Source organism: Eretmochelys imbricata, chromosome 17 (assembly GCF_965152235.1).
Source record: "Eretmochelys imbricata isolate rEreImb1 chromosome 17, rEreImb1.hap1, whole genome shotgun sequence".
Classification (NCBI taxonomy): domain Eukaryota; kingdom Metazoa; phylum Chordata; order Testudines; family Cheloniidae; genus Eretmochelys; species Eretmochelys imbricata.
In genome coordinates this window covers 1,394,690-1,416,525 of record NC_135588.1, presented here as the reverse complement: position 1 = coordinate 1,416,525, position 21,836 = coordinate 1,394,690, and the positions used below count along the sequence as shown (strand labels likewise).

The window sequence follows — 21,836 nt, the reverse complement described above, 5'->3', positions numbered from 1 at the left end:
CGAGTTCTGTGCTTGCTGTCCCCATGGCAAACCTTGGTGCCAGGCTCAGCAGACAGGCTGGGGACCCTGGCTCATGCCCCTCTCTGGAGGGGTCCGTCTGGCTCTGGGAGCAGGGGGCTTGGCCCCAGCTGGCTGCAGAGTGGTCACCCCAGCACCCAGCTGACAAGCCTGGCTGGGTCTTGGCTGCGTGATGAGCATCTGAGCTCATCGGGCTGCCTGGGCGCTGTGCTGGAGCAGACAGGCTCGTAACCGGCCTTAACTGGCTTATGGTGCATTGCAGGCTTGTCCTGACCAGCCAGGCCCCACTTGCAGCCCATAGGAACCTTGCACATGGGCTTCCACGGCTGCTCCCTGCTGGAGCAGCATTTCTGTGGGTTGCATGGGAAGTCGGCTGCATGCACTGGGGGCCCCTGTAGCCCCGTGACCGGGCCTCCGTGGGGGTTACAGGGAGCTTGAAATGGACTCTCATGCTGTTAGGCTCCCTTCTCCCTGGGGTTGGAGCTCAGGACTGTGAATTGGGGCTCCTGTTCCTGGCTCTGCCTCAGTCTCGCTTTGTGAGTGTGAGGCTCCCCGGCGAGCTTCCCACACTTCCCATGGCCTGGAGTGCAAGGGGTGGTGCGAGAGCTGATAGCCCACCTTGTCCGGCTGGGCTGGGGATTTCCCAGGTCTGGTCTGATTTTTGCCCCCACCTGGGGATGCGACTAGAGAAGGCCCCACGCTGTGTGGAGGGGGGCATCTCCCCTGCGTGGGGGAGGCTCGTGCCAGGAGCACAATGGACCCAGTATCTAATCCTGGCTCTCCGCGTGCGCAGCAGAGCCCTGAGATGGCGGGGGGGAGGGAGGGGAGGAGCAGGCTGGGCCGTGCTACACGAGGCTGGGCCCGTGCCTGGGGTGGCAGCACTACCCGTTACATAACCGGCCCCATACGGGTTAGGACAGTCAGGTGGGTGGGTTCAGCCCTTTGTCTCGGGGACAATCGGAGAGAAGCCTCTGGCCAGATGGCTGCTGACCGAGGCAGGGTGGCAATGGGCTGCTTCCCTGTGTTTGGCGTGTTGACCCAGCTGTACCACAGCCATGGAGGGAGAGGGTGGGATTGGTCGTCCCCCCCGCTCCCAAGGATGCCGGGCTGGGGGGTCTCAGCTGGTTTCGGGAGCCTGGATGGGCTCAATTCCCCCATCAGTGCAGGGAGAGGGCAGCCGAGGGGTCACTGCAGACTCGGTGCCCCTGCGTTGGGGGGGCACCAGGTTTAGCAAATGACCTTGGAGTTTTGGAAGCAGCAACACTGCCGGGTCTGGGCGGGAGCCTCCTGCGGTGTTTGCGATGGAGGGGGTAGGTGCTCCCCAGCCAGCACTCTGTCCACTCCTGCTCCCGACAGGGAGCCTCCGGGGAAGCCTGGGACTGGCACAAACATAACCCCCAGCCAACACTCCTGCATGGAGAGCCTGGGACTGGAGTCGGTGAGCTGCCGCAGTGCCTCCTGGTGGGCAAGTGGGTGTATTACAGACCTGAAGGGGGTCATGGTGCACGCTGACCAGTGGGGAAGGTCGCTGAGTGCTCTCAGTGCTGCGGGAACGGGGACCAGGACTCTGCCTTCGTGGCAGAGGTGAAGACTTCCATCTGTCCCTGCTCCCCAGAGCAGGGGATGGGCTAACTCCTTGCTCACCCCACCCCCGGTTCAGGAGACTCCAGCTATCCGTAACGATGACGCACCAGTATCCCGCGCTCTCAGCTGAGCAGAAGAAGGAGCTGTCTGACATCGCACTGCAAATCGTGGCCCCAGGCAAGGGGATCCTGGCAGCGGATGAGTCCGTAGGTTGGTCTGAATAACTCCTTGCTGGGGAGAATGACCCCTTTGGGCTCCTGCTCCCTCCCTGCAGCCCCCCATGCTGGTCTCGGCATCCAGCTTGGGGTTTGGCCTGGCACATCAGTGACGGGGGGCGTTGAGGTTCTAGAAATGGTGCTGAGCTGGTGGCTCCATGGCTGACATCCCAGGCTTGAGCACAGCTGGCTCAGGAGCTGGCAGGAAGAAAACCTGGTGTGCCATGCTGCGCTCTCTTTAGAGGCTCCCTCTGTACAACTCCTGCTGCAACCTCTGGCCCCAAAGACGTTCGTGATCCCAGAGTCCAGGGGTCACGCCAAGGGGTCCTGGACTGTGGTGGTCCAGGGATCACTGGGGGGCTGTTTATCTCCTCTCCTCAGATGGTGACATTCCCTTCAGAACCACAACAGCCTTTGCGCCTGGTATTCGCAGAGCTGCAGCCAGAAAGTTGGTGTCCCAGGCAGCTGCTGCCCGCACATGCCACTCGCTCCCCGGGCATCGGGTGTGGGTGGTGGCTGGTGCTGAGACCCAGTGCTCAGTGGCAAATGCAGCATTCCCCTGGGCTCCTCTTTCCCCCAGGGAAACGCATCCCATGCGTCATCCATGCCCCCCTCTGTCCCTCCAGGAAGCATGGCCAAGCGTCTGAACCAGATTGGGGTGGAGAACACAGAGGAGAACCGCCGGCTCTACCGCCAGATCTTGTTCAGTGCCGACAACCGGGTGAAGAAGTGCATCGGAGGTGTCATCTTCTTCCACGAGACCATGTATCAGCAGGGGGACGACGGCACCCCCTTCGTCAGGATGATCAAAGACAAGGGCATCGTGGTGGGCATCAAGGTGTGTGGCTGGGGGCTACTGTGAGCGGTTCTGCTTGGGGTGGTGTGGGGCACTTGCACCCTCTGGTGGCCGATGCCGGGGTGTGGCAGGCCCCGTGCACTTGGCTGCCCCGGGACGTTGCTGCCCTCGGGGTGTCTGGACTCAGCGGGGAGGCGCACTAGCTGCTCACCCTGACAGCTCAGAGGCTCTGCTCCCATTGCCATGGCGTCACTCGGCTCAGGCCGGGGCTGCTTTCCCAGACACTGAGGCCCCTGTCCTGTTCCTGGGCATGCCCTGAGTTCCCTGTGGCAGGTGTGTGTCTGGGTTTCCAGCCAGTCCCGGGGAGGGGCTACCGGGGCGCTGCGGTCTGGCCTCACCTGTGCCCCGCCGTTCCCTTTGCAGGTGGACAAGGGCGTTGTGCCTCTGGCTGGGACAGATGGAGAAACCACGACCCAAGGTATGAGACGGCTGCTCGGTGCGTGGGCTGGGGGAGCTGAGATCTGTAATGCTGAACAGACCCCTCAGACCTGTCTGAAAACAGTGGCGATTCCCCGTCTTGATGGGAGGAGCTGGGGCAGCTGCCACGTGCCCTCAGCATGGGGATTCCCACTTGCCCGGGGAGTGGTTGGCACCAGAGGGCAGGGTGGGGTCCAGAGGCCTCAGCTGAGCCTGGCTGAGGGTAGCTGTGTGTCGGGGCAGGACTGGACGGGCTGTCCGAGCGCTGTGCCCAGTACAAGAAGGACGGCGCGGACTTTGCCAAGTGGCGCTGCGTGCTGAAGATCAGTGAGAACACCCCCTCGGCCCTCGCCATCCTGGAGAACGCCAACGTCCTGGCCCGCTACGCCAGCATCTGCCAGCAGGTGAGGGCAGCGCGGTGGGGCTCCAGACTGGGGCTGTGGGGCCCAGCGTCGCTCTGACTGTGCACGTTGTGCTGTGCAGGGCCCTGCCCCAGAGAGCTTCCACGCGGGTCACAGGGGGATGGGCGCAACGCTGGCCCCATCCGGTCCGTGGTACCTGAGCCCTGCGGGGTCTTCTCCCCCTCCCCCGCCCCAGCACTGAGCAGCCCCGGTGGTGCAGGGGCTCGCTCGGGGGGGCCAGGAGGCCTCTGGCCGGCAGGCCGGGCGCTCAGTCCCTAGGGCAGTGAGGTGTCCCCGTCGCAGGCTGGGGGTGGTTTTGGATGGCACCTTTCACACGGATCCCAGGGCCCAGTTGCGTTAAACGCTCCGTGGCTCTGCTGGACCCAGCTGTGGGGCCCCTCTCTGACCAGGGAATGTGTGTGCACTGGTGCCAGGGGGTGAAAGCTTGGCGAGGCCTTTGCCCTGCAGGGCAAACCTGCCCGCCCCATCGTCCCCTGCAGAGCACCCTTGGGTGAGGAGACCTGTCTGGCATGTTCCCTCCTGCTCTGCCACACAGGGTGCTACCCGTAACATCTTCCCCATTGCAGAACGGCATCGTGCCCATTGTGGAGCCGGAGATCCTGCCCGACGGAGACCATGACCTGAAGCGCTGCCAGTACGTGACCGAGAAGGTGAGCCCTGCCCCAGCGGTGCCGGGGCGTTGGGGGGCATGGCGCACAGCGAGACCAGGGGACGATGTGTCCGTGGAGCTGCCTAGAGAAATGTACCCACCCCAGCCGCTGTTCTGCGTGCCCCGTTATCCCCCATTCAGGTCGCCTGCACTCAGAGGGCTCTGCAGTCTTAACTGCCACCCTGGTGGGCAGAAGGCGCCATGCTGGGACGTCACCACAGCACTCCAGGCCCTGCCCTGCACCTGGCACTGGGGCACGTGGGACATCCCCAGCAGCTTCTTGGGCTCTGAGCAGGGCTCGGGCCATGGTTTGGGCTCGTGGGAGACCCTAGAGCCTGGGTTCCCAGGGTGCAGAGCAGATGTGGGACCTAGGCGCTTGCTGCCTTGCTTTCAGGTGCTCGCGGCTGTGTACAAGGCCCTGAGTGACCATCACGTCTACCTGGAGGGCACGCTACTGAAACCCAACATGGTGACCCCAGGGCACGCCTGCCCAACCAAGTACAGCGCCGAGGAGATCGCCATGGCCACGGTGACCGCACTGCGCCGGACCGTGCCTCCCGCCGTCCCAGGTAGCCAGGGCACAGAGCAGCTGCCTTTGAGCTCCACACCCCCAGATGGTGGAGTGGCTTGGTCCCGAGGTTCCCGGCCCGGGAAGGGAACAGTGCTGAGCTCATGGGAGAGGCTGATGCTCCCTGCATCCCGGCCACGGCTGGGACAGCCGCACTCGAGCTGTAGCACCCTCGTCCGCCGGCAGAGCAGGGTGTGTGAGGCTGTCCACGCTGCACAGCACCGCTGCACCCTGGTAGCACTGTGTGGACACGTGTCCTGCGTGGACGGAAGCGGTGTCTGTTGCTGTGGTAAATGGCCCCTGCGAGGCAGTTACTCTGGCGACCGAGGCATCCTTGGTGCTCTGGGCGACGGAGCTAGCTCGATTTGATTTGTAAGTGTAGGCCAGGCCTGGGAGAGGGGAGTTCGCTGCTACCCGGGCCAGGCAGAGCCCGGCTCTCTCAGCTTGTGGGTGCTGCGGAGTCTGTTCTGTAGTGGAGGTTCGGGGCTGTGCAGGAGGTGGGTGTGGAAGGCCCTGGGTGTCCACGTATCTGGGTTTGAGCCCAGGATTCAAGCCCTCCCTCAATGTCCTGGCCTTGTTTTCAGGTGTCACCTTCCTTTCTGGGGGGCAGAGTGAGGAGGAAGCTTCCATTAATCTGAACGCCATCAACAACTGCCCCCTGGCCAGGCCCTGGGCTCTGACCTTCTCCTACGGACGTGCCCTGCAGGCCTCGGCGCTCAACGCCTGGCGTGGCCAGAGGGAGAACGAGAGCTCCGCCACTGAGGCGTTTATGAAGCGTGCCGAGGTACCGAGCCGGAGGTCGGGGTGCGCTGCAAAGGGTCCTTTCCCTGGTTCCCTGCCCTGGAAACTCCTGGGCAGCAAGGGCCAGGAGGTGCCCTGCCCGCAGCCTGAGGGTGTCGTGGTGAAAGATCTGTTCGGCCACTTGCAATCTAAAGCTTCCTGTAATTGTCCATTCAAGCCCCTGTGTCCAGCAAAGTGTTGGGATGAGCCCAGTGCGTCACGGCAGGGCTGCCGGGAGACGCCAGGAGGGAGTGCGTGTGTATTGTGTGTCTGGAATCTCCACGTCCAGGCTAGAAATGGCGTCTGGCACACGTGGTGAAGGGAGCAGTGAAAACGGGAATGGTGGGGTGGGTGGGGGACATTCCTCTCTTCCCCAGTGTGGCACTTGGTATGTCTCCTGTCATGCCAGGGCCACGGCTGGGGGCACAGCCAGTGACGAGGATGCTAACTGGTTTCTCCCTGTGTCTTAGGTGAACAGTCTGGCCGCTCTTGGCAAGTACGAGGGCAGCGGAGATGACTCCGGTGCTGCCGGGCAGTCCCTCTACGTGGCTAACCATGCCTACTGAGCCCCTGGCTTGGAGCCCCGGCCGGGCGTTCCAGCCCCACTGACCAACCAGTCCCCACTCTGCTACGTTCCATATCAGCCACGAGTCACCCCCAGCTTTGTACTGTAGCCGCCGACAGGAGCCAAGTAGCCGCCTCCAGGGCGGGGGAGAGGAGGAGCGAGCCCCACCTGGACGTACTGCCCCAGTCTTGTGTTTTCTTTCAACTGCTACCGACTTTGTGCCTGTGAAAGAGGAGGGGGAGGTGCCCTGACAGAGCCTCCTGTGAGGGACTGGCCAGACAGTGCAGGCAGGCTGCAGACCCCATCCCTTCCCCTTTAATTCTCCCGTTCTCCTTAAAGGGTATTGTTTGGAGGTGGGAGGGGAGCCAGGCTGGCAGGGGTGGGGAGGGGCGATGTCCCTTGGGCCCAGGCCTGGCTCTGTGGCAGGAGGCCCCGTTCCCGAGGGGTGCTTGTGCGCAGGACGCGTTCCGTTTTGTTGGTGCTCCACGCACCCTGGCCGCGTGGGACCCACGCTGCATTAGACTGCACTTTGGTGTGCAGCTGTAGCTTTGCAGTTCTGATTGTGTGCTCCCCCCATAGTGCCACCACCGCTGTCTGGCCGAGTCAGGCGGGAGCAGCCGACGGTAGGGGAGCCGGTTCCTGCCATGTGTTGTGTTCTCCATATGCACCTGATGTACCGAATAGTCTAACAAATAAATCCTAGAGAAAGTGACAAGCGACTGCTACTTCCATCTGGTGGTGGGGATGGGGGCTAGCTGCTTTCTCTCCAGGGGGTGGCGGTCTGTTCAACATGGGTATTCTGAGTTGGGGTGAAGAAGTCAAAGTAGCTGCTTCCAGCCACGCACTCTGGAGCAACAAACCCACATGGAGACTTCTTCCAAATCCCGCCCTTCCTCTCCCAAAGCTCCGGGTCTCTGCTGTCCATTACAGACTTCCTCTCCACATCCCCCTACAGCTTCAGCTGGACACTGGTGCTTTCCTCCCTTCCTCTGCTGAACTGTCTTGTGCTGCTAAAACAGCTGCCAAGTTCCACCCCAGAGGTGGCGCTGCTTCAGTGGTGGGTGAAGCTCCTCCATCAATTGCCCAGGGCTAGCTCTACCAGTCTCTTGCTGCATGCTCAGTTCAGTAGAACTCTTCCGTCCCTGTGCAAGGAAGGCAGCTGCTGCCCTCCTGTAGGGGTGGAGTGTGGCCTACTCCGGAACTGTAGAAAACAGGACTGGGGTGTTCAGCTTTTTCTGGTGCAGCTAAGATTCCCCTTAAGCTGTTTCGGTGGCACGTGCTCCATCCCCATTCCTACTGCAAGGTCTGCCTGTCCTTAGTGGTAGAGCTGTAATGTGCTCCAGTCCACTCTTCTTGAGTTCTCTTGGTGCTTTCCTTGGCCAGCCATCGGCACCTCTTGACCTGGCTGCTCCTTAAGGGGCTGGATCTTCCTGATCTCTGCCATTCTACCACCAAGGGAACTAGTGTTAATCCTCTGGTGTCACAGGGCTCTTGCCAATTTCGCCAGCCTGCAGCTGTGGTAGCTGTGATTTACAGCTGGGGAAATGGAGGCAGAAAGGTCAAATGCCTCCTTCCTACAAGGTCTGAGTGGCAGTTAGCGAGAGAAGAGTGGGGCCAGCCCCAGGCTCTGCTCAGGGTTCAGTCACTAAGGCACTGGTGCTGGATTCTGAGTTAATTAGGAGTGTTGGGGGAGGGGTGCAGTGCCCGATGCTGGTGGGGGGGATAGGGGACACTGGCCAGGAGGAGAGAGAGCTGCAGTGCCCGGGGACGGGGTGTGTGTGCAGTGCCCAGGGAAGGGGTGCAGTGAGGGTGGGGGTGCAGTGCCGGGGGAGGGGCACAGTGCCCAGTGCTGGGGAGGGCAGGGTGTGGGCACAGTGCCCGATGCCAGGGAGAGTGGGGTGTGGGTGCGGTGACGGGGGAGGGGCGCAGTGCCGAGGAGGCCGGGGTGTGGGTGCAATGTCAGGGGAGGGGCACAGTACCCAGGGCTGGGGAGGGCGGGGTGTGGGTGCAGTGTTGGGGGAGGGGCACAATGCCCAATGCTGGGGAGGGTGGGGTGTGGGTGGAGTGCTGAGGAGGCTGGGGTATGGGTGCAGTGGAGGCAGAGGGGCACAGTGCCCAGGTCCGGGGAGTGGGTACAGTGGCCGGGGGAGGGGTGCAGTGCCGAGGAGGCTGGGATGTGGGTGCAGTGCCGGGGGAGGGGTGCAGTGCCGGGGAGGCTGGGATGTGGGTGCAGTGCTGGGGGAGGGGTGCAGTGAGGGGGAGGCCGGGGTGTGGGTGCGGTGAGGGGGAGGCCGGGGTGTGGGTGCAGTGAGGGGGAGGGGTGCAGTGAGGGGGAGGCCGGGGTGTGGGTGCAGTGAGGGGGAGGCCGGGGTGTGGGTGCAGTGAGGGGGAGGGGTGCAGTGAGGGGGAGGCCGGGGTGTGGGTGCGGTGAGGGGGTGTGGGTGCGGTGAGGGGGTGGGGTGCAGTGAGGGGGAGGCCGGGGTGTGGGTGCAGTGAGGGGGAGGCCGGGGTGTGGGTGCAGTGAGGGGGTGTGGGTGCGGTGAGGGGGAGGGGTGCAGTGAGGGGGAGGCCGGGGTGTGGGTGCGGTGAGGGGGAGGGGTGCAGTGAGGGGGAGGCCGGGGTGTGGGTGCGGTGAGGGGGAGGGGTGCAGTGAGGGGGAGGCCGGGGTGTGGGTGCGGTGAGGGGGAGGGGTGCAGTGAGGGGGAGCGGTGCAGATAGGGGGAGGGGTGCAGTGAGGGGGAGGGGGAGAGGGGTGCAGGGCTCGCTGGGCGCCGCTGGCCCGGTGCACTTGCTCTGTGCGCAGCCCTGGACCCGCCCACCTCCCTCTCGGCCGGGCCCCTTCGCGGGACGGGGCACCCCCCTGCGCTGTCCCTCCGAGGGACCCGTACCAGATTGGTGCCTTCGCGACCCACCCCGGCGCGCTTAGTCAGCCCTGATTGGTCAGCGGTGCTGTCGGTCTACGCCGTCTTCCGGTCCTTGGCCTGCGCCAATTGGCCGCCCGCTGGTTTCCCGGCTTCTAGCCCCGCCCCGTGAGGTCCGGGAAGAGCGGTCGGACGGGAGGATGGTGGCTGACGGGGCAGGTGCGGGGTCGCGGGCTGGCGGGGTCCAGGGGTGGAACCGGGAGGCGGGCGGCTCGGAGCTGGGGGAGGCGGGCGGCTCGGAGCTGGGGGGGGAACCGGGAGCCGGGCGGGCGGTGAGGAGCCGGGGGGGGGAACCGGGAGCCGGGGGGGGGAGGCGGGCGGTGAGGAGCCGGGGGGGAACCGGAAGTCGGGCGGTGAGGAGCCGGGGGGGGGAACCGGGAGTCGGGGGGGGGGGAGGCGGGCGGTGAGAAGCCGGGGGGGATGGGACCGGGAGGGGAACCGGGAGGCGGGCGGTGAGGAGCCGGGGGGGGGGAACCGGGAGCCGGGGGGGGGAGGCGGGCGGTGAGGAGCCGGGGGGGGGGGAACCGGGAGCCGGGGGGGGGGAGCCGGGGGGGGGGAGGCGGGCGGTGAGGAGCCGGGGGGGAGGGAACCGGGAGCCGGGGGGGGGGAGGCGGGCGGTGAGGAGCCGGGGGGGGGGGAACCGGGAGCCGGGGGGGGGGAGGGCGGGCGGTGAGGAGCCGGGGGGGAGGGAACCGGGAGCCGGGGGGGGGGGAGGCGGGCGGTGAGGAGCCGGGGGGGGGGGAACCGGGAGCCGGGGGGGGGGGAGGCGGGCGGTGAGGAGCCGGGGGGGGGGGAACCGGGAGCCGGGGGGGGAGGCGGGCGGTGAGGAGCCGGGGGGGGGAACCGGGAGCCGGGGGGGGGGAGGCGGGCGGTGAAGAGCTGGGGGGGGGGAGCGGGGCCCGGGAGCTGGGGGGGGGAAGCGGGCGGTGAGGAGCCGGGGGGGGGAGGCGGGCGGTGAGGAGCCGGGGGGGGGAGGCGGGCGGTGAGGAGCCGGGGGGGGGAGGCGGGCGGTGAGGAGCCGGGGGGGAACCGGGAGCCGGGGGGGGGAGGCGGGCGGTGAAGAGCCGGGGGGGAACCGGGAGCCGGGGGGGGGGAGGCGGGCGGTGAGGAGCTGGGGGGGGGAGCGGGGCCCGGGAGCTGGGGGGGGGAAGCGGGCGGTGAGGAGCCGGGGGGGGGAGGCGGGCGGTGAAGAGCCGGGGGGGAACCGGGAGCCGGGGGGGGGAGGCGGGCGGTGAGGAGCCGGGGGGGGGGGAACCGGGAGCCGGGGGGGGGGAACCGGGAGCCGGGGGGGGAGGCGGGCGGTGAGGAGCCGGGGGGGGGGGAACCGGGAGCCGGGGGGGGAGGCGGGCGGTGAGGAGCCGGGGGGGGGGGAACCGGGAGCCGGGGGGGGAGGCGGGCGGTGAGGAGCCGGGGGGGGGGAACCGGGAGCCGGGGGGGGAGGCGGGTGGTGAGGAGCCGGGGGGGGGAACCGGGAGCCGGGGGGGGAGGCGGGCGGTGAGGAGCCGGGGGCGGGGGAACCGGGAGCCGGGGGGGGGAGGCGGGCGGTGAGGAGCCGGGGGGGGGGGAACCGGGAGCCGGGGGGGGGAGGCGGGCGGTGAGGAGCCGGAAGCCGGTGGGGGGAGGCGGGCGGTGAGGAGCCGGGGAGCGGGGCTCGGGAGCCGGGGGGGGGAGGCGGGCGGTGAGGAGCCGGGGAGCGGGGCCCGGGAGCCGGGGGGGGGGAGGTGGGCGGTGAGGAGCCGGGGGGACGGTGGGGGGAGCCGGGGGCGGTGAGGGGGGCCGGGCAGTGAGCTCCCGGCCCCCCCGCGCCATTGCCCGCCTGTGCCCCGCAGAGGAGGCGCGGGGGAAGCGCGCTGCTCTCGCCTTCGCCGCCGTGGCCCTGGTGCTGGGGCTGCCGCTCTGGTGGAAGACGACGGAGACGTACCGGGCCTCGCTGCCCTACGCGGGGATCAGCGCGCTGGGCTCGCTCCGGGTAGGGCTGCGCCCTGCGGGGAGGGGCCCGAGGCGTGACCTGGTGGAGCCCGGAGCCCCTCGCTCCAGCCTGGGCCGGCTGCAGCCTGCTCCGCCTCCGGCCTCAGGGCTGGCCCGCGGGTCAGTGCCCGGTGCTGGGGAAGAGCCGGGCCCGCTCCCCCCCAACTCCCAGCCCGAGCCCCACACTGACAGGGAGCAGGGTGTCGGCAGTGTGGGGTTCTCCCTGGCCTGGCGCTGGCTGGCCTGTGACAGCTGCAGCCCGATGGGAGCCTGGTTGCTGCGCGCCCTCCTTGCCAGCGGTGGGAGTGGCCGGGGCACCTCTTCCGCCCGCCCACGGCACAGCCCTTGGTGCAGGCCTCCCTGCTGGCTGGTGGTTCTGGGACCCAGTGCCGTGACGGGAGAGCTCTGCCGCTTGAACGCCTTGGCTTGCTTTGCTAGCCTGTGCCTGGGGGCCGGCTCGCCCCGGCAGGAGTTTGCTGCCCCTGCGGGGGCCATTCTCCATTGGGAAGGGCTGAATGTCCCACACCTGTCAGCCCTTTTTGGCACAGACTCTTGATGCAGGCACAGGAGTTTCCAGCTGGTGGCAGCAGCAATTCATGGGTCTCCCTTCACAGGGTTCAGATACTGTTAAAGTTCTCGGGGGCCCCAAGGGCTGTGGGTGGTTCTGGGGCTCACAGAAGGGCTGTGAGGAGGTGCTGGGGGGTTGACGGAGGCTGGGATCGTGGTAGGGGACGTGGCTTACGCTGCCAGGTAACGCGGCTTTTTGCTCAGTTCCAGCTGACTGTGCCTATCTCAGTGGTTTTTGCCAAGGGGGCTCTGCCAGGAGCTCAACAGAGAAGGCTCCCTTTCACAGACACAAAGGAGGAGGAGAGCCTGTTAAACTGTAAGAACCTCTGGCTGCTGGGGGGCTTGTGCTTTAGCTGTAACTCCTTTTGTTTTCTTTAATCTCGTGACTCTCCCCACTGTCCCTGTTCTTGCCCCATGGCTGCTGCTGCACTCGCTGCCCCCTACAGATGGCTTTCTGCTGCTGCAGTGGAGGCCAGCAGCCCTGTCCACCAGGACCCACACCCCCATGGCGCTGCAGGTACCATCTCAAGTAGGCAAGCCGAGTCCTCATTTCTCCCCTCCAGCTGCAGGAGCTAAGACCGCTCTGGGGCTGGGGCTGGGACTGTCCCCCACAGATTAGTCATGGTGGCGAGTCATGATACAAGTTCCTCACATTGTTCCAAGCCGTGAAAGGCTGGAGCAACTCTCCTCCAAGCATGAGCCTCTTGTGACCCCAGTGCAGTTAGGCATTGGGCTAGAGAGGGGCTGGCTGGTGAGACATAGGCATGGAGGGTGAAGATCAGGAGGCACTGACTGCTTCCCGCCTCTGCCCTCTGGGCTGCTTCCCACCGTGCACCCCAGCCTGCAGCGTTGGAGCGAGGAAGTGTCCTTCCCACCCCAAACACCCGGGTCTGGGGGGAGCCACTGAGGAGGGAAGGTTCCGAGAGCTGAGGGTAGCTGGGAGCACAATGTTCCCGAGTGTCTGGGGGCGCACACCATGAGGTGGGAGGGGAGCACATGGGAGGGTAACGAGAATCAGAGGAAACAAAGGGAAGGAAGCTCCCTGCCCATTAGGTAGGTCACGCTGAAGTTATCTTTCCAGGGAGGGGAGCCTCATCACTTGTGACACATCAGACTGGGCAAACCCTAGGGAACACGGACCAGTGAACCATCCTGCCTATAGGGATGGACCAGCCGGACCACGAGGCCTTGCTCAGCTCTGGGAGCTGGGGCTCAGCACTGGCCTAAGGGGAGGCTTATGGCATGCGCACAGCTTGGAGAAGCTGCTGTATCCCTTTCGGCCTGGTTCCTTATCGGGGTACCAGTGCAGGGCCCTGGTGCTGGAGAGCACAGCACATAGGGCCAGGTGGCCTCACCTGCTCTCTCTCTCTCCCCCTTCTCCGCAGCAAAAACAAGCGTTACGTCTCGCTATGAGACGACTTATCGGAGTGCAACCGTCACAGAGCAGGCAGCCTTGGCCTTGGCCACAGTGAAAGGTACAGAGTCTGTAGGACACGCTAGGTTGCTGCCCTGGGGTAGAGTTGGCAAAGAGCAGGGAGTCCTGGCTCTCCTGGGATGCTTGCAGCTGGCCGTGCCCTGCAGGTGCTGCTCTGCGGTCTCCAGGCCTGAATAGGATGCAGGTGGTGGGTGCTAGTTTGGCAGCCAGTGAAGTTGTTGCTGTACCTGCCCAGAAACACTGCTGGCTGTGGGGAGCAAAGGGCCTGCATTCCGAGGGTGCACGGGGGCGTGTCATCCAGGGAGCTGTTTTGGATTGCTGCTGCTGACTACCACATGGAGCTCTTGGAGCACAGGAATGGGCTGCTCCAGGGCAGGGGGGAGTTCCAGGAGCTGGCGGGGTGGGGCAGGGACCTAGGGGTGACTGTGGACACGGACTTGTGTCGTAGTGGTGGCTGCGAGGGAGCCCGGTGATCCCGGCTGGAGATGGGCTGGTAGAGAGATGAGGGTTTCCCCTCTCTGGAATACTTCCTTTGGGCAGTTGGTAATGCCTGCTTCATCCCCCCATGGGATGCCGCCTGGCACATGCCTTCTCTCCCTTCTCTTCCTCAGAGGCAGACGCTGCGCTGCTCCCGCTGCAGGACTCGCTGGGCGCTCTGACTGTATACGTGATCCCGGAAACCTCCCCTCTACTGCCTCAGGTACCGCATCCTCTGCTGGGAGTGCCCCATCTCCTTGCTCTGGGACCAGTAGTGTGGCTTGGAGTGTCCTGCGGCTGCCTGCTGCTTCCCACGAAAGAGCTGTGTCCCTGGAGTAAGAAAGCAGGCAGATGCCCCCCAGAGAGACTGTGCTGGACAGAGACCTGCCCAGAAAGATGCCCTATTCCCCTGTCACACTCTTTTCTCCAGGCACAGCACAAAGGGCAGAGTCATGTGGCTGGGCCTTGGCAGGTGGATGATCTGAGTGGGAGGGGGCACTGCTGGAAGGGACACCCTTCTGCAGAAACAGACGCTTCCCCATAGGCAGGAAGGGGCATGGCTCTCCTGTGTATTTTGTGAGCTCTCCCCTGCCTTTCAGTGGGGTGGCTGCAGAACAATCCAAGACCCTCTTTGTCTGAGGCTGCTGTCCATGGAGCTTCCCCAGCCCTGTTATCCTGGGTCCAGGGACAAGAAGGGGTCATAGAATCAGAGAATATCATGGTTGGAAGGGACCTCAGGAGGTCATCTAGTCCAACCCCCTGCTCAAAGCAGGACCGATCCCCAATTAAATCATCCCAGCCAGGGCTTTGTCAAGCCTGACCTTAAAAACTTCTAAGGAAGGAGATTCTACCACCTCCCTAGGTCAGTCTGGGGCAACCCCTGCCAGGGACTGAGCATGTTGCCCTGGGAGCGCTGAGCTCTGTTTGCTCTGTGCCCAGGATCAGGGGAGGTGTGCACACCCTGCCCCTCCCCAGAGTCCCGGCTCACTGCCCTGCCTTCTCTACAGGGTGTTGATGTGTACATCGGGAAGCACCGCAGTGCCGTGATGAGGTGTACGCAGGGCCCCGGGGATGTCCTGGCTGCTGTTAGTGCCTGGGTGCAGCAGATTGTGCAGGCCATGTCCTTCACCACTGACTCCATCGCCACCGCCTTGTCTGATCGCGTCCCCATGGACCAGCTCGGCACGGACACGAGGCGCCCGTTCAAATCCAGCCTGGGTAGGACGTGCTGGGTGCCTGCCAGGAGAGGCTGTTCCCATGGTTCTCTGCAGCACGTTGTCTTCCTTGGGCAGGGCTGGGGCAGCACAGGGCCACATACCTCTCCCCCACCCTCGGATTCCCAGGCACCCCCTCCCTTTTAGTAACCAACTCTCTGGGGTCCTCTGTGCACCCCATCAACCCATCTGCTGGTGCTTTGTGCCACTGCCCGGGAGCCCCTTAGCTCAGGAGCATGAGACTGGGTCCCACAGTTATTCCTTGGAACATTGCTCTGTTCTCTCTCTGTCCCACTTGGCATCTGCTCTGCTCTGGAATCATTGCTCATGCACTCCTGCCCTGGGGATGGCCAGACTGATCCTGGGCAGTTGGCAGCTTCTCCTTGCAGAGGGATGTTGTTGGCAGCCTCTGTTCTCTGCTCTTCCCAGGGTACGAAATCACCTTCAGCTTATTGAACCCAGACCCCAAGTCCCACAACGTGCACTGGGACATCGAGGCCGCTGTCAACAGCTACGTACAGCCCTTCCTCGACAAGCTGGGCTCAGTGGCCAACTTCTCTGTGGACTCCCAGGTGAGAGGTGCGGTAGGAGGGGGGAGGGTGCCCCCACCCAGGCTGGCCACAGGGTGGTCTTCCCACAACATCCATCTCCTTGGTGATCCCCTCAGATCCTGTACTATGCTGTCCTGGGGGTCACGCCCCGCTTTGACAAGGCCTCCTCCAGCTTCATCCTGAGCGCGCTCAGTCTCCCCCACGTCATTAACCCGGTGGAAGCCAGGCTGGGTAAGTGCCACCCTGCGTCCTTGTGGTGGCTGCTTTGAGAGTTTATGTTGCTGAGGGTAAAGGCAGAGACCTGTGCTGGCAGACACAGCACAGGTTTTGCCCCCCCAGAGCCCTCGCTACCAGCCCTGCACTGCCCTCCGGGAAGGCTGCCATACTGCTGACTAGTTAGAAGGGCAGATCCCCATAAGAGGCGTAGGCTGAGATCCAGCAAAATTCGTGCTGTTTGACCTGGGTGGGATCTCAACATACAGCTCATATTGAAAGCACCGATGTAGCCCCCAGGCCACTGACCCCTTCTCAGGAGCAGGTGGAGTCTGGCCTCCCTGGCAAGGGGAGGAGAGGGTCAGGTCCCGCCCTGCCCCAGTAACATTCCAGATGCTGAGCTCCTGCAGGCAGCTTCCCAGCCTCCCTGTTGCCCGCCAGTGTCTGGCAGGCCAGGGTCTGCCCCGGAAATGTGTGGTGCTCACTGTGCACTGCTGCAGGTTCCAGCGCCACTTCGCTCTACCCCGTGTTGAACTTCCTGCTGTACGTGCCAGAGCGCGTCCATTCCCCTCTCTACATCCAGGACAAGGACGGCGCCGCTGTGGGGACCAACGCCTTCCACAGCCCTCGCTGGGGTGGGATCATGGTAAGGAGGAGGGGCCTGGCCTGGCCTGGCACAGCCCTGCCCTGCCCTGTATGAGGAAAGCACCGCAGTCCCTTTGGTCCCCTGCCCTCGTGCTGGGACTGTGACTGGCAGGGGCTGACCAGCTGGAGCCCTGTGCTGTGCTTGAGAGCTCCTGGTCCAGCTCCTCCAGCCCCAGCAGCGTCTTGCCAGAGCCCCAACAATGCCCACTGCACCCTATGGGCTTTTTCTACTTGGTGCCAGTTTCTTGCCCCTTCCTGTGATGCAGCTGGTCTTGGCCACTCTCAGAGATGGAAGGCTGGGCTGGATGGGGCCTGGGCCTGAGCCCTGTGGCCGTTCCCTGAATGAGACAGCGCTGCTCAGCACTGCAGGGTAGCCCAGAGCTGTGGGCTGACTGGAGAACAGGGACGGGGGGACCCTTGTGTGTTGAGGCATAGCCTGTGTCAGGCCTGCCCTGGACACACTCTCTTGACAGGTGTACAACATTGACCACCCAGTTCCTGACAAGGCCCCTCTCCCGCTTTGGGTGGACGTGGACATGGTGCGAGTGATGGAGGTGTTCCTGGCCCAGCTACGGTGAGGACACTGCTCTCTTCTCTGCCCTGCCCCAGCCGTTCCATTCTCTGCATTCCTTATGTTCAGTTCCACCAGAGCAGCGTGAGGCTGTGGCCCCTGGGGCTGTGCCTGCCCTGGGAGGTGTGTGCCAGGGCAGAGACGCTGCCTCTCTGGCTCCCCCTGCTCTGGCAGCCTGAGGCTGGTTCTGTGCTTTTCCTAGACTCTCTGGGTCACTGGCTGGCTTGGGGGGTCGGCAGTGGCGTGTGGCTCCAGTTTCCCCTTAGCTGCTGCGTCAGTCTGGCCTAGGGTGGTGGTGGCAGCTGGAGTTGTCCTGTCTGACGGCTGTTCAGTAGTGTTGGTGGGTGTTGGACCAAGGCCTGGTGACCATAAAGCCCACAATCCCACTAACTTCCCCCTTTTCAGCCACGGTGTCATGGACCGTCCTCTTTCTGCCCTAGCTCGGCAGTAATGTGTTTGGAAAGCCTGACTCGCACCTACCCTGCTGGGCAGCAGGACTCAGACCTGCACCTTGTGCCAGGGCTGAACTTGCATCAGGAAAGGCAACCGAGAACATTTCTGCCACGTGCCCACTCCATTCCTCTGCTGCAGGGGGTGTGAGCACAGGGAACAGTTGGCCTGGTGACCTCCCTGCCAGCTCAGACCTGATCTGCCCCTTCTCCCCCACAGGTTGTTGTTTGGGATCTCCCAGGTGTCGCTCCCAGAGGAGTTCCTGCTGGAGAGCCCTGGGAACGACGGGCTGACTGACTGGGAGCTGGACCGCCTGCTGTGGACCCGGACAGTTGAGAATATCGCCACGGTGTCCACCACCCTCACCTCCCTGGCCCAACTGCTAGACAAGATCGGGAACATCGTCATCAAGGATGATGTTGCCTCTGAGGTGGGTGGGGGTTGGGAGGGTCCCCATGAGAGGTTGGGGGCTGCCAGCATCACATAGGAGCCTTACATGCTGCTGCTGGGGACCTTGTCTGCCCAGACTTATGTATTTATTTCCCCTCTTGGGGAGGGGGAAGGGTTCTGAAAATTGTTGCCCTTAACCTAGAGGGCTGGCCAGGGCCTGGCTGCTTGAGTCAGCTAGAGGACACGAGGGCGCCCTCTCCTGGGCTGAGAATTCTGCCTTTGCAGCATCACTGCCCCCTTATGCCCTGGGCCTATGATTAATAAAAATGGCCACAGCCTCACTGGGGAGAGACCTTCTAAATCCTCCCATCCCCCCTCTTTCTGGGCTGAGACCCCTTGATGCCTTTGAGTGAAAGTCTGCGCTGAAAAGTGAGTGTACAAATGGCAGATCTGCTCCCTGGGGGTATGTCGTAACCCTGGAGCCAACGCAGCTCTGGGGCAGCAAGTGGGTTCCAGCCCTTCCTTCCCCTGCGGCGTCAATGGAGCAGTTGCTAAGTTCCTGGTGCAGGCCCATGTATTGCCCCGGTTACTCAGTGTGCGAGCCACTGAAGAGAATGGGACTGCACAGGTGTAGCTGAGAGCGTAGAAAGCAGTGGGGTTGAACAGGTGTAGGAGTAGGTGGCTTGACGCTCAGAGCCCCACTGGCTGTGGGGTGCTGAGAAGGAATATGCAGAGGTCAGGGTCACTTCTTAGAGCAGATCCAGACTTGACAATCCAGGATCTGCTCAGCTTCTGGCACTCCTAGGCCTCAGGTATGGTGCCTGGAGCTCCCTTGACCTGCCTGGGCCAGACAGGGGGCTGCTGTGCACTGACTCTTTGTGTGGTCCCATCCAGGTTTACCATGCAGTAGCATCAGCACAGACTGCTATGCTGGAGCTGGCCTCTGGCCGTCTGGGCTCAGCATTCCAGGCCAGTAAAGAGGCGGTCACCTCCTCGGAGCGGGCCTTCTTTGACCCTTCGCTGCTACATCTCCTCTACTTCCCTGATGACCAGAAATTTGCCATCTACATCCCACTCTTCCTGCCTATGGCGGTGCCCATCCTGCTGTCCCTGGTGAAGATCCTCCGGGAAGCCAAACAGAGCAAGAAGGAGCCCACGAAAACTGACTGAGCCTGTCTGCAGCTGTCCCATGGGGCAGGGGAGCTCAGAGCCAGCTCGTGACAGCCTTTCTGTAGGAACAGTCAGGGCCCAGTTAAAGGGCTTGGACTTGGATGATTCTTTATGAATCCTGGAAGAGTGGAAAGTCTGGCAAAAATAGGGTGTTGGGTCAGAAATCAAGACTTAGAACCACCACGGCTACTTCCCAGCATGGAGCTTTTGGGTTCGCCTTTACCTAGGGGTTAGCGGGGACTCTAAAGGGGACATCTGTGCTGCGTTTAGACACCTGTGGCTGGCCCGCGCCAGCCAATGCAGGTTAAGGGGCTGTTTCATTGCAGTGTAGCTCTTTGGGCTTGGGCTGGAGCCTGGGCTCCAGGACCCTGCAAGATGGGAGGGGACCAGAGTGTGGGCTCCAGCCCAAGCCTGAATGTCTCCACCTCAATTAAATAGCCCCTTAGCAAGAGTTCCACAAGTCTGTCAGCTGGCATGGGCCAGCTGTGGGTTTTTAACTGCAGTGTAGACCTCCCCCAAGGAGTGTAGAGCGGCTACAGCTGCATGTGACTGGCCACCTGAGCAAAATGCCCCTGCCAGCTGGGTCCACGGTGGATGAGCTCAGGCCACTTCTGCTTTTTCTAGTTACTGCAGCCAGCTCCACCACCAGACAGCAGAGGAGGCATGAATCAAGCTTGCATTTCCCTTCTCCCCGCTCAGCTCACTCACCCCCCCCCCCCCAAGGTGCCTGGATTAAGGGGCTCTCCTTTGAGTTGAAAGGATTGGCGTTAGCTTCTGGGAGATGCTCTGGAGTCTCTCTGTCCCCTCTAAGTGCTTAAGCAGTCTGAAGTGCACCCTTCCTGCCCAGCCGCTACAGGATGTGCCCCTGGGACTGCCTAGTTTAGCAGGAGTGAGACTGGTGGGGCACCTTCCTTTTACTCCTGTTGGGAGCCTTGGTATTGGCAGGGCCCCCCTTACATGCCTGGACCCAGGTCCCTCCCCTTGTGAGCTATTGATCCACAAGTGTGACCCTACCAACTTCCTCAACGTAGGGGGATATACAGGCCAGCCTGTGCACTGGGGCAGAGCTTCCTTGCAGCGTCTGCAGCAGGTGAGTGCTGCTCGTACTTCAGGGAGGTACAGAAAGTGGCTATTGGGTTTCTTAGCTTCCTACCACTGCTGGCAGCCTGTGGGCCTCTGTGGAGGGAGCCTGGGGCCTTGTGTTGCAAGAGGGCTGGGTGGGGACCAGACGTGAGAGTGATGCACTGATGAATGCTGAACAAAACAAGGTTTCCTTTTAATAAAAGTAAAAGCCAGACTCTGCTGAGGGGCAGTGTGCCTTTCCTGGGAATTCAAGCAGCCTGTGCCACCCTGGCCAGCTTGGCCTGGGGGAGATCCTGCCCCTTAGGAGCTTTTCAGGGTGGCCCACGGGATGGCTCCTGTGTGTGCATCGGCCTGGGAGGGTTTCCTGTCAGATGGGCTAGGTTCTGGGAAATCAGGTTCTCCGACAGTGTGGAGAGTGTTGTGCTGCTCACACTGGCCAGCTGCCTCGCTCCAGTCTCTCCTGCCCAGCATCTGTCCCTGTCCTTCTCAAAGAGAAGGAGCTGGCTGCTCTGTGCTGTGGGAGAGGAGTGCTGCAGGGAGCTAGGTGCCGCTGGAAGCTGTCCAATTCTGTGCCAGCTAAGTGGAGCAGGAGGGAAAGCATTTGCTGGGCGTTGAGCTGGCTGTGGGGAAGTGCTTCCCTGGAGATGAGAGCAGGGCCTGAGAGGTTTCTGCACTACTTGCTTGTATCTCAGGAGCTGCAACCAGTGGTTCCGGGGACCTTGCAACAGGATGGGCCTTGTCTGTGGGCAAGAAAACCCGGGTGAAAGGACAGTCCACTGACCTACCAGAGAGCACCAGGTACCATACTCAGTAGGCCTCGGAGCCCTGTGGGGCAGTAGGGGTCTGACTGTGCAGTTCTCCGCATTCTACTAGGCAATGGCAAACTCCCCACCATAGCCAATCCGGGGTGGAACATGCTCAGCACTAAATTCCCTCTTGACTCCAAAAGAGTGCCCCGGTCCTCCAAAGTGTGACCATGAGCTCCCTGGCCATTGATAAAATTCTCACATCAGTGTCCCATTTCTGCTTAAATACGTCACTGCGGCTTGGCTTCCCCCTCCTCTGCTGGGAGCGCCATCATCTGTAACAGCCCCCTTCAGTACTTCTAACGTAACCCTTTGCCCTCTTGCTACGGTCTCGGGTAGGTTTTCAAGTGTCATGTGTGAGCCTTAGCTTGCTGCGTGCCTTGGTTATATTCTCTCTGCACTAACAGTCTGAGCTGTCACTCTCCTTGTCCTGAAGCTCCTTCCTTGCCTTTCCTCTCTCCATGCCCCAGGCTGCCAGCTCTTCACCTTAACTAAGCTTCCTTTAAATGGGCAATCAAAGCAGGCACTTCCGAGGCACCAGGCAGTGCGCTAGACTAGAGAGTCTTGTTTTGTTTGGTTTTGAGCGTGAAATCCTCTTGACATGTCAGCAAATAGATCCCCTCGTACTGTCTGACCGTAACAGCCACCCTGGTCTGCTCCCCTTCGCCAGCACGTTCACCCGGAAAGTGGCAGCTGTGGCAGGCAGGGTGTCTCAAGCCATTGCTGTTGGGTCAGCGCTGTCTGGGATGGTGCTTACCGAAGGCGGGGTCCACACTGCCACTTTCAGCGCGAAAACTTCAGTTGTTCAGGGGTGTGAAACCCCCCCCCTCCCAGGGACAAAAGTGTCAGCGCTGAAGAGCCCCGCTGCTGACAGTGCCGTAGCGCCAGGAGCCTCGGGCGGGGTGGTTATTTTTTATTGCTGGGAGAGCTCTCCCCACGCTGCCCCATCCCCGTGGGGCCGCGGCCGTGCTGCAATGTGGGCAAGTTAACGATGTACCCTGACTGCTGCTCTCGAGTAGTAAGGTGTAATGAGGGGCACCGGGGCTTCAGCCACAGGCAGCAGCTCCTACCAGATCCCCCCTGCTATGCCACTACCCCCCACCTCAATCCACCCCCTGCTGTTTCATCCTGGTCCCCTCACCCAGTTTTGCAAACACCTTGCCCTGCTGCACCTCTTACTGTTCCCTCTGGACGGGGCCTGAGCGTCCCAGGCAGAGTGAGTTTCCATATGTCCGCGATGTTCCAGGCTCAGACATCACGAGAAGCCCTGTTGCCAAAAGCCAACCCCACCTCTGTTTCGA

The 21,836-nt window shown here is 63.1% G+C and overlaps 2 protein-coding genes across 2 annotated transcripts; both read left to right on the top strand.

The window, feature by feature from the left end:
* Nucleotides 1-1,678: 1,678 nt before the first annotated feature.
* ALDOC (aldolase, fructose-bisphosphate C) lies at nt 1,679-6,356 on the top strand. Its single transcript, XM_077836534.1, has 8 exons — nt 1,679-1,812; nt 2,444-2,655; nt 3,037-3,091; nt 3,334-3,494; nt 4,079-4,162; nt 4,556-4,730; nt 5,314-5,513; nt 5,980-6,356. The coding sequence occupies exons 1-8, from the start codon at nt 1,701-1,703 to the stop codon at nt 6,073-6,075; spliced, it is 1,095 nt and encodes a 364-aa protein (XP_077692660.1). The 5' UTR covers nt 1,679-1,700; the 3' UTR covers nt 6,076-6,356.
* Nucleotides 6,357-9,108: 2,752 nt separating this feature from the next.
* On the top strand, nt 9,109-19,943 carry PIGS (phosphatidylinositol glycan anchor biosynthesis class S). The gene is made up of 12 exons (XM_077836637.1): nt 9,109-9,154; nt 10,825-10,964; nt 11,735-11,846; nt 12,916-13,005; nt 13,577-13,665; nt 14,450-14,660; nt 15,086-15,228; nt 15,324-15,438; nt 15,921-16,066; nt 16,539-16,639; nt 17,306-17,516; nt 18,371-19,943. Exons 1-12 carry the CDS (start codon nt 9,136-9,138, stop codon nt 18,644-18,646), a joined length of 1,653 nt encoding a protein of 550 aa, XP_077692763.1. The 5' UTR covers nt 9,109-9,135; the 3' UTR covers nt 18,647-19,943.
* The last annotated feature ends 1,893 nt before the right edge of the window (nt 19,944-21,836 follow it).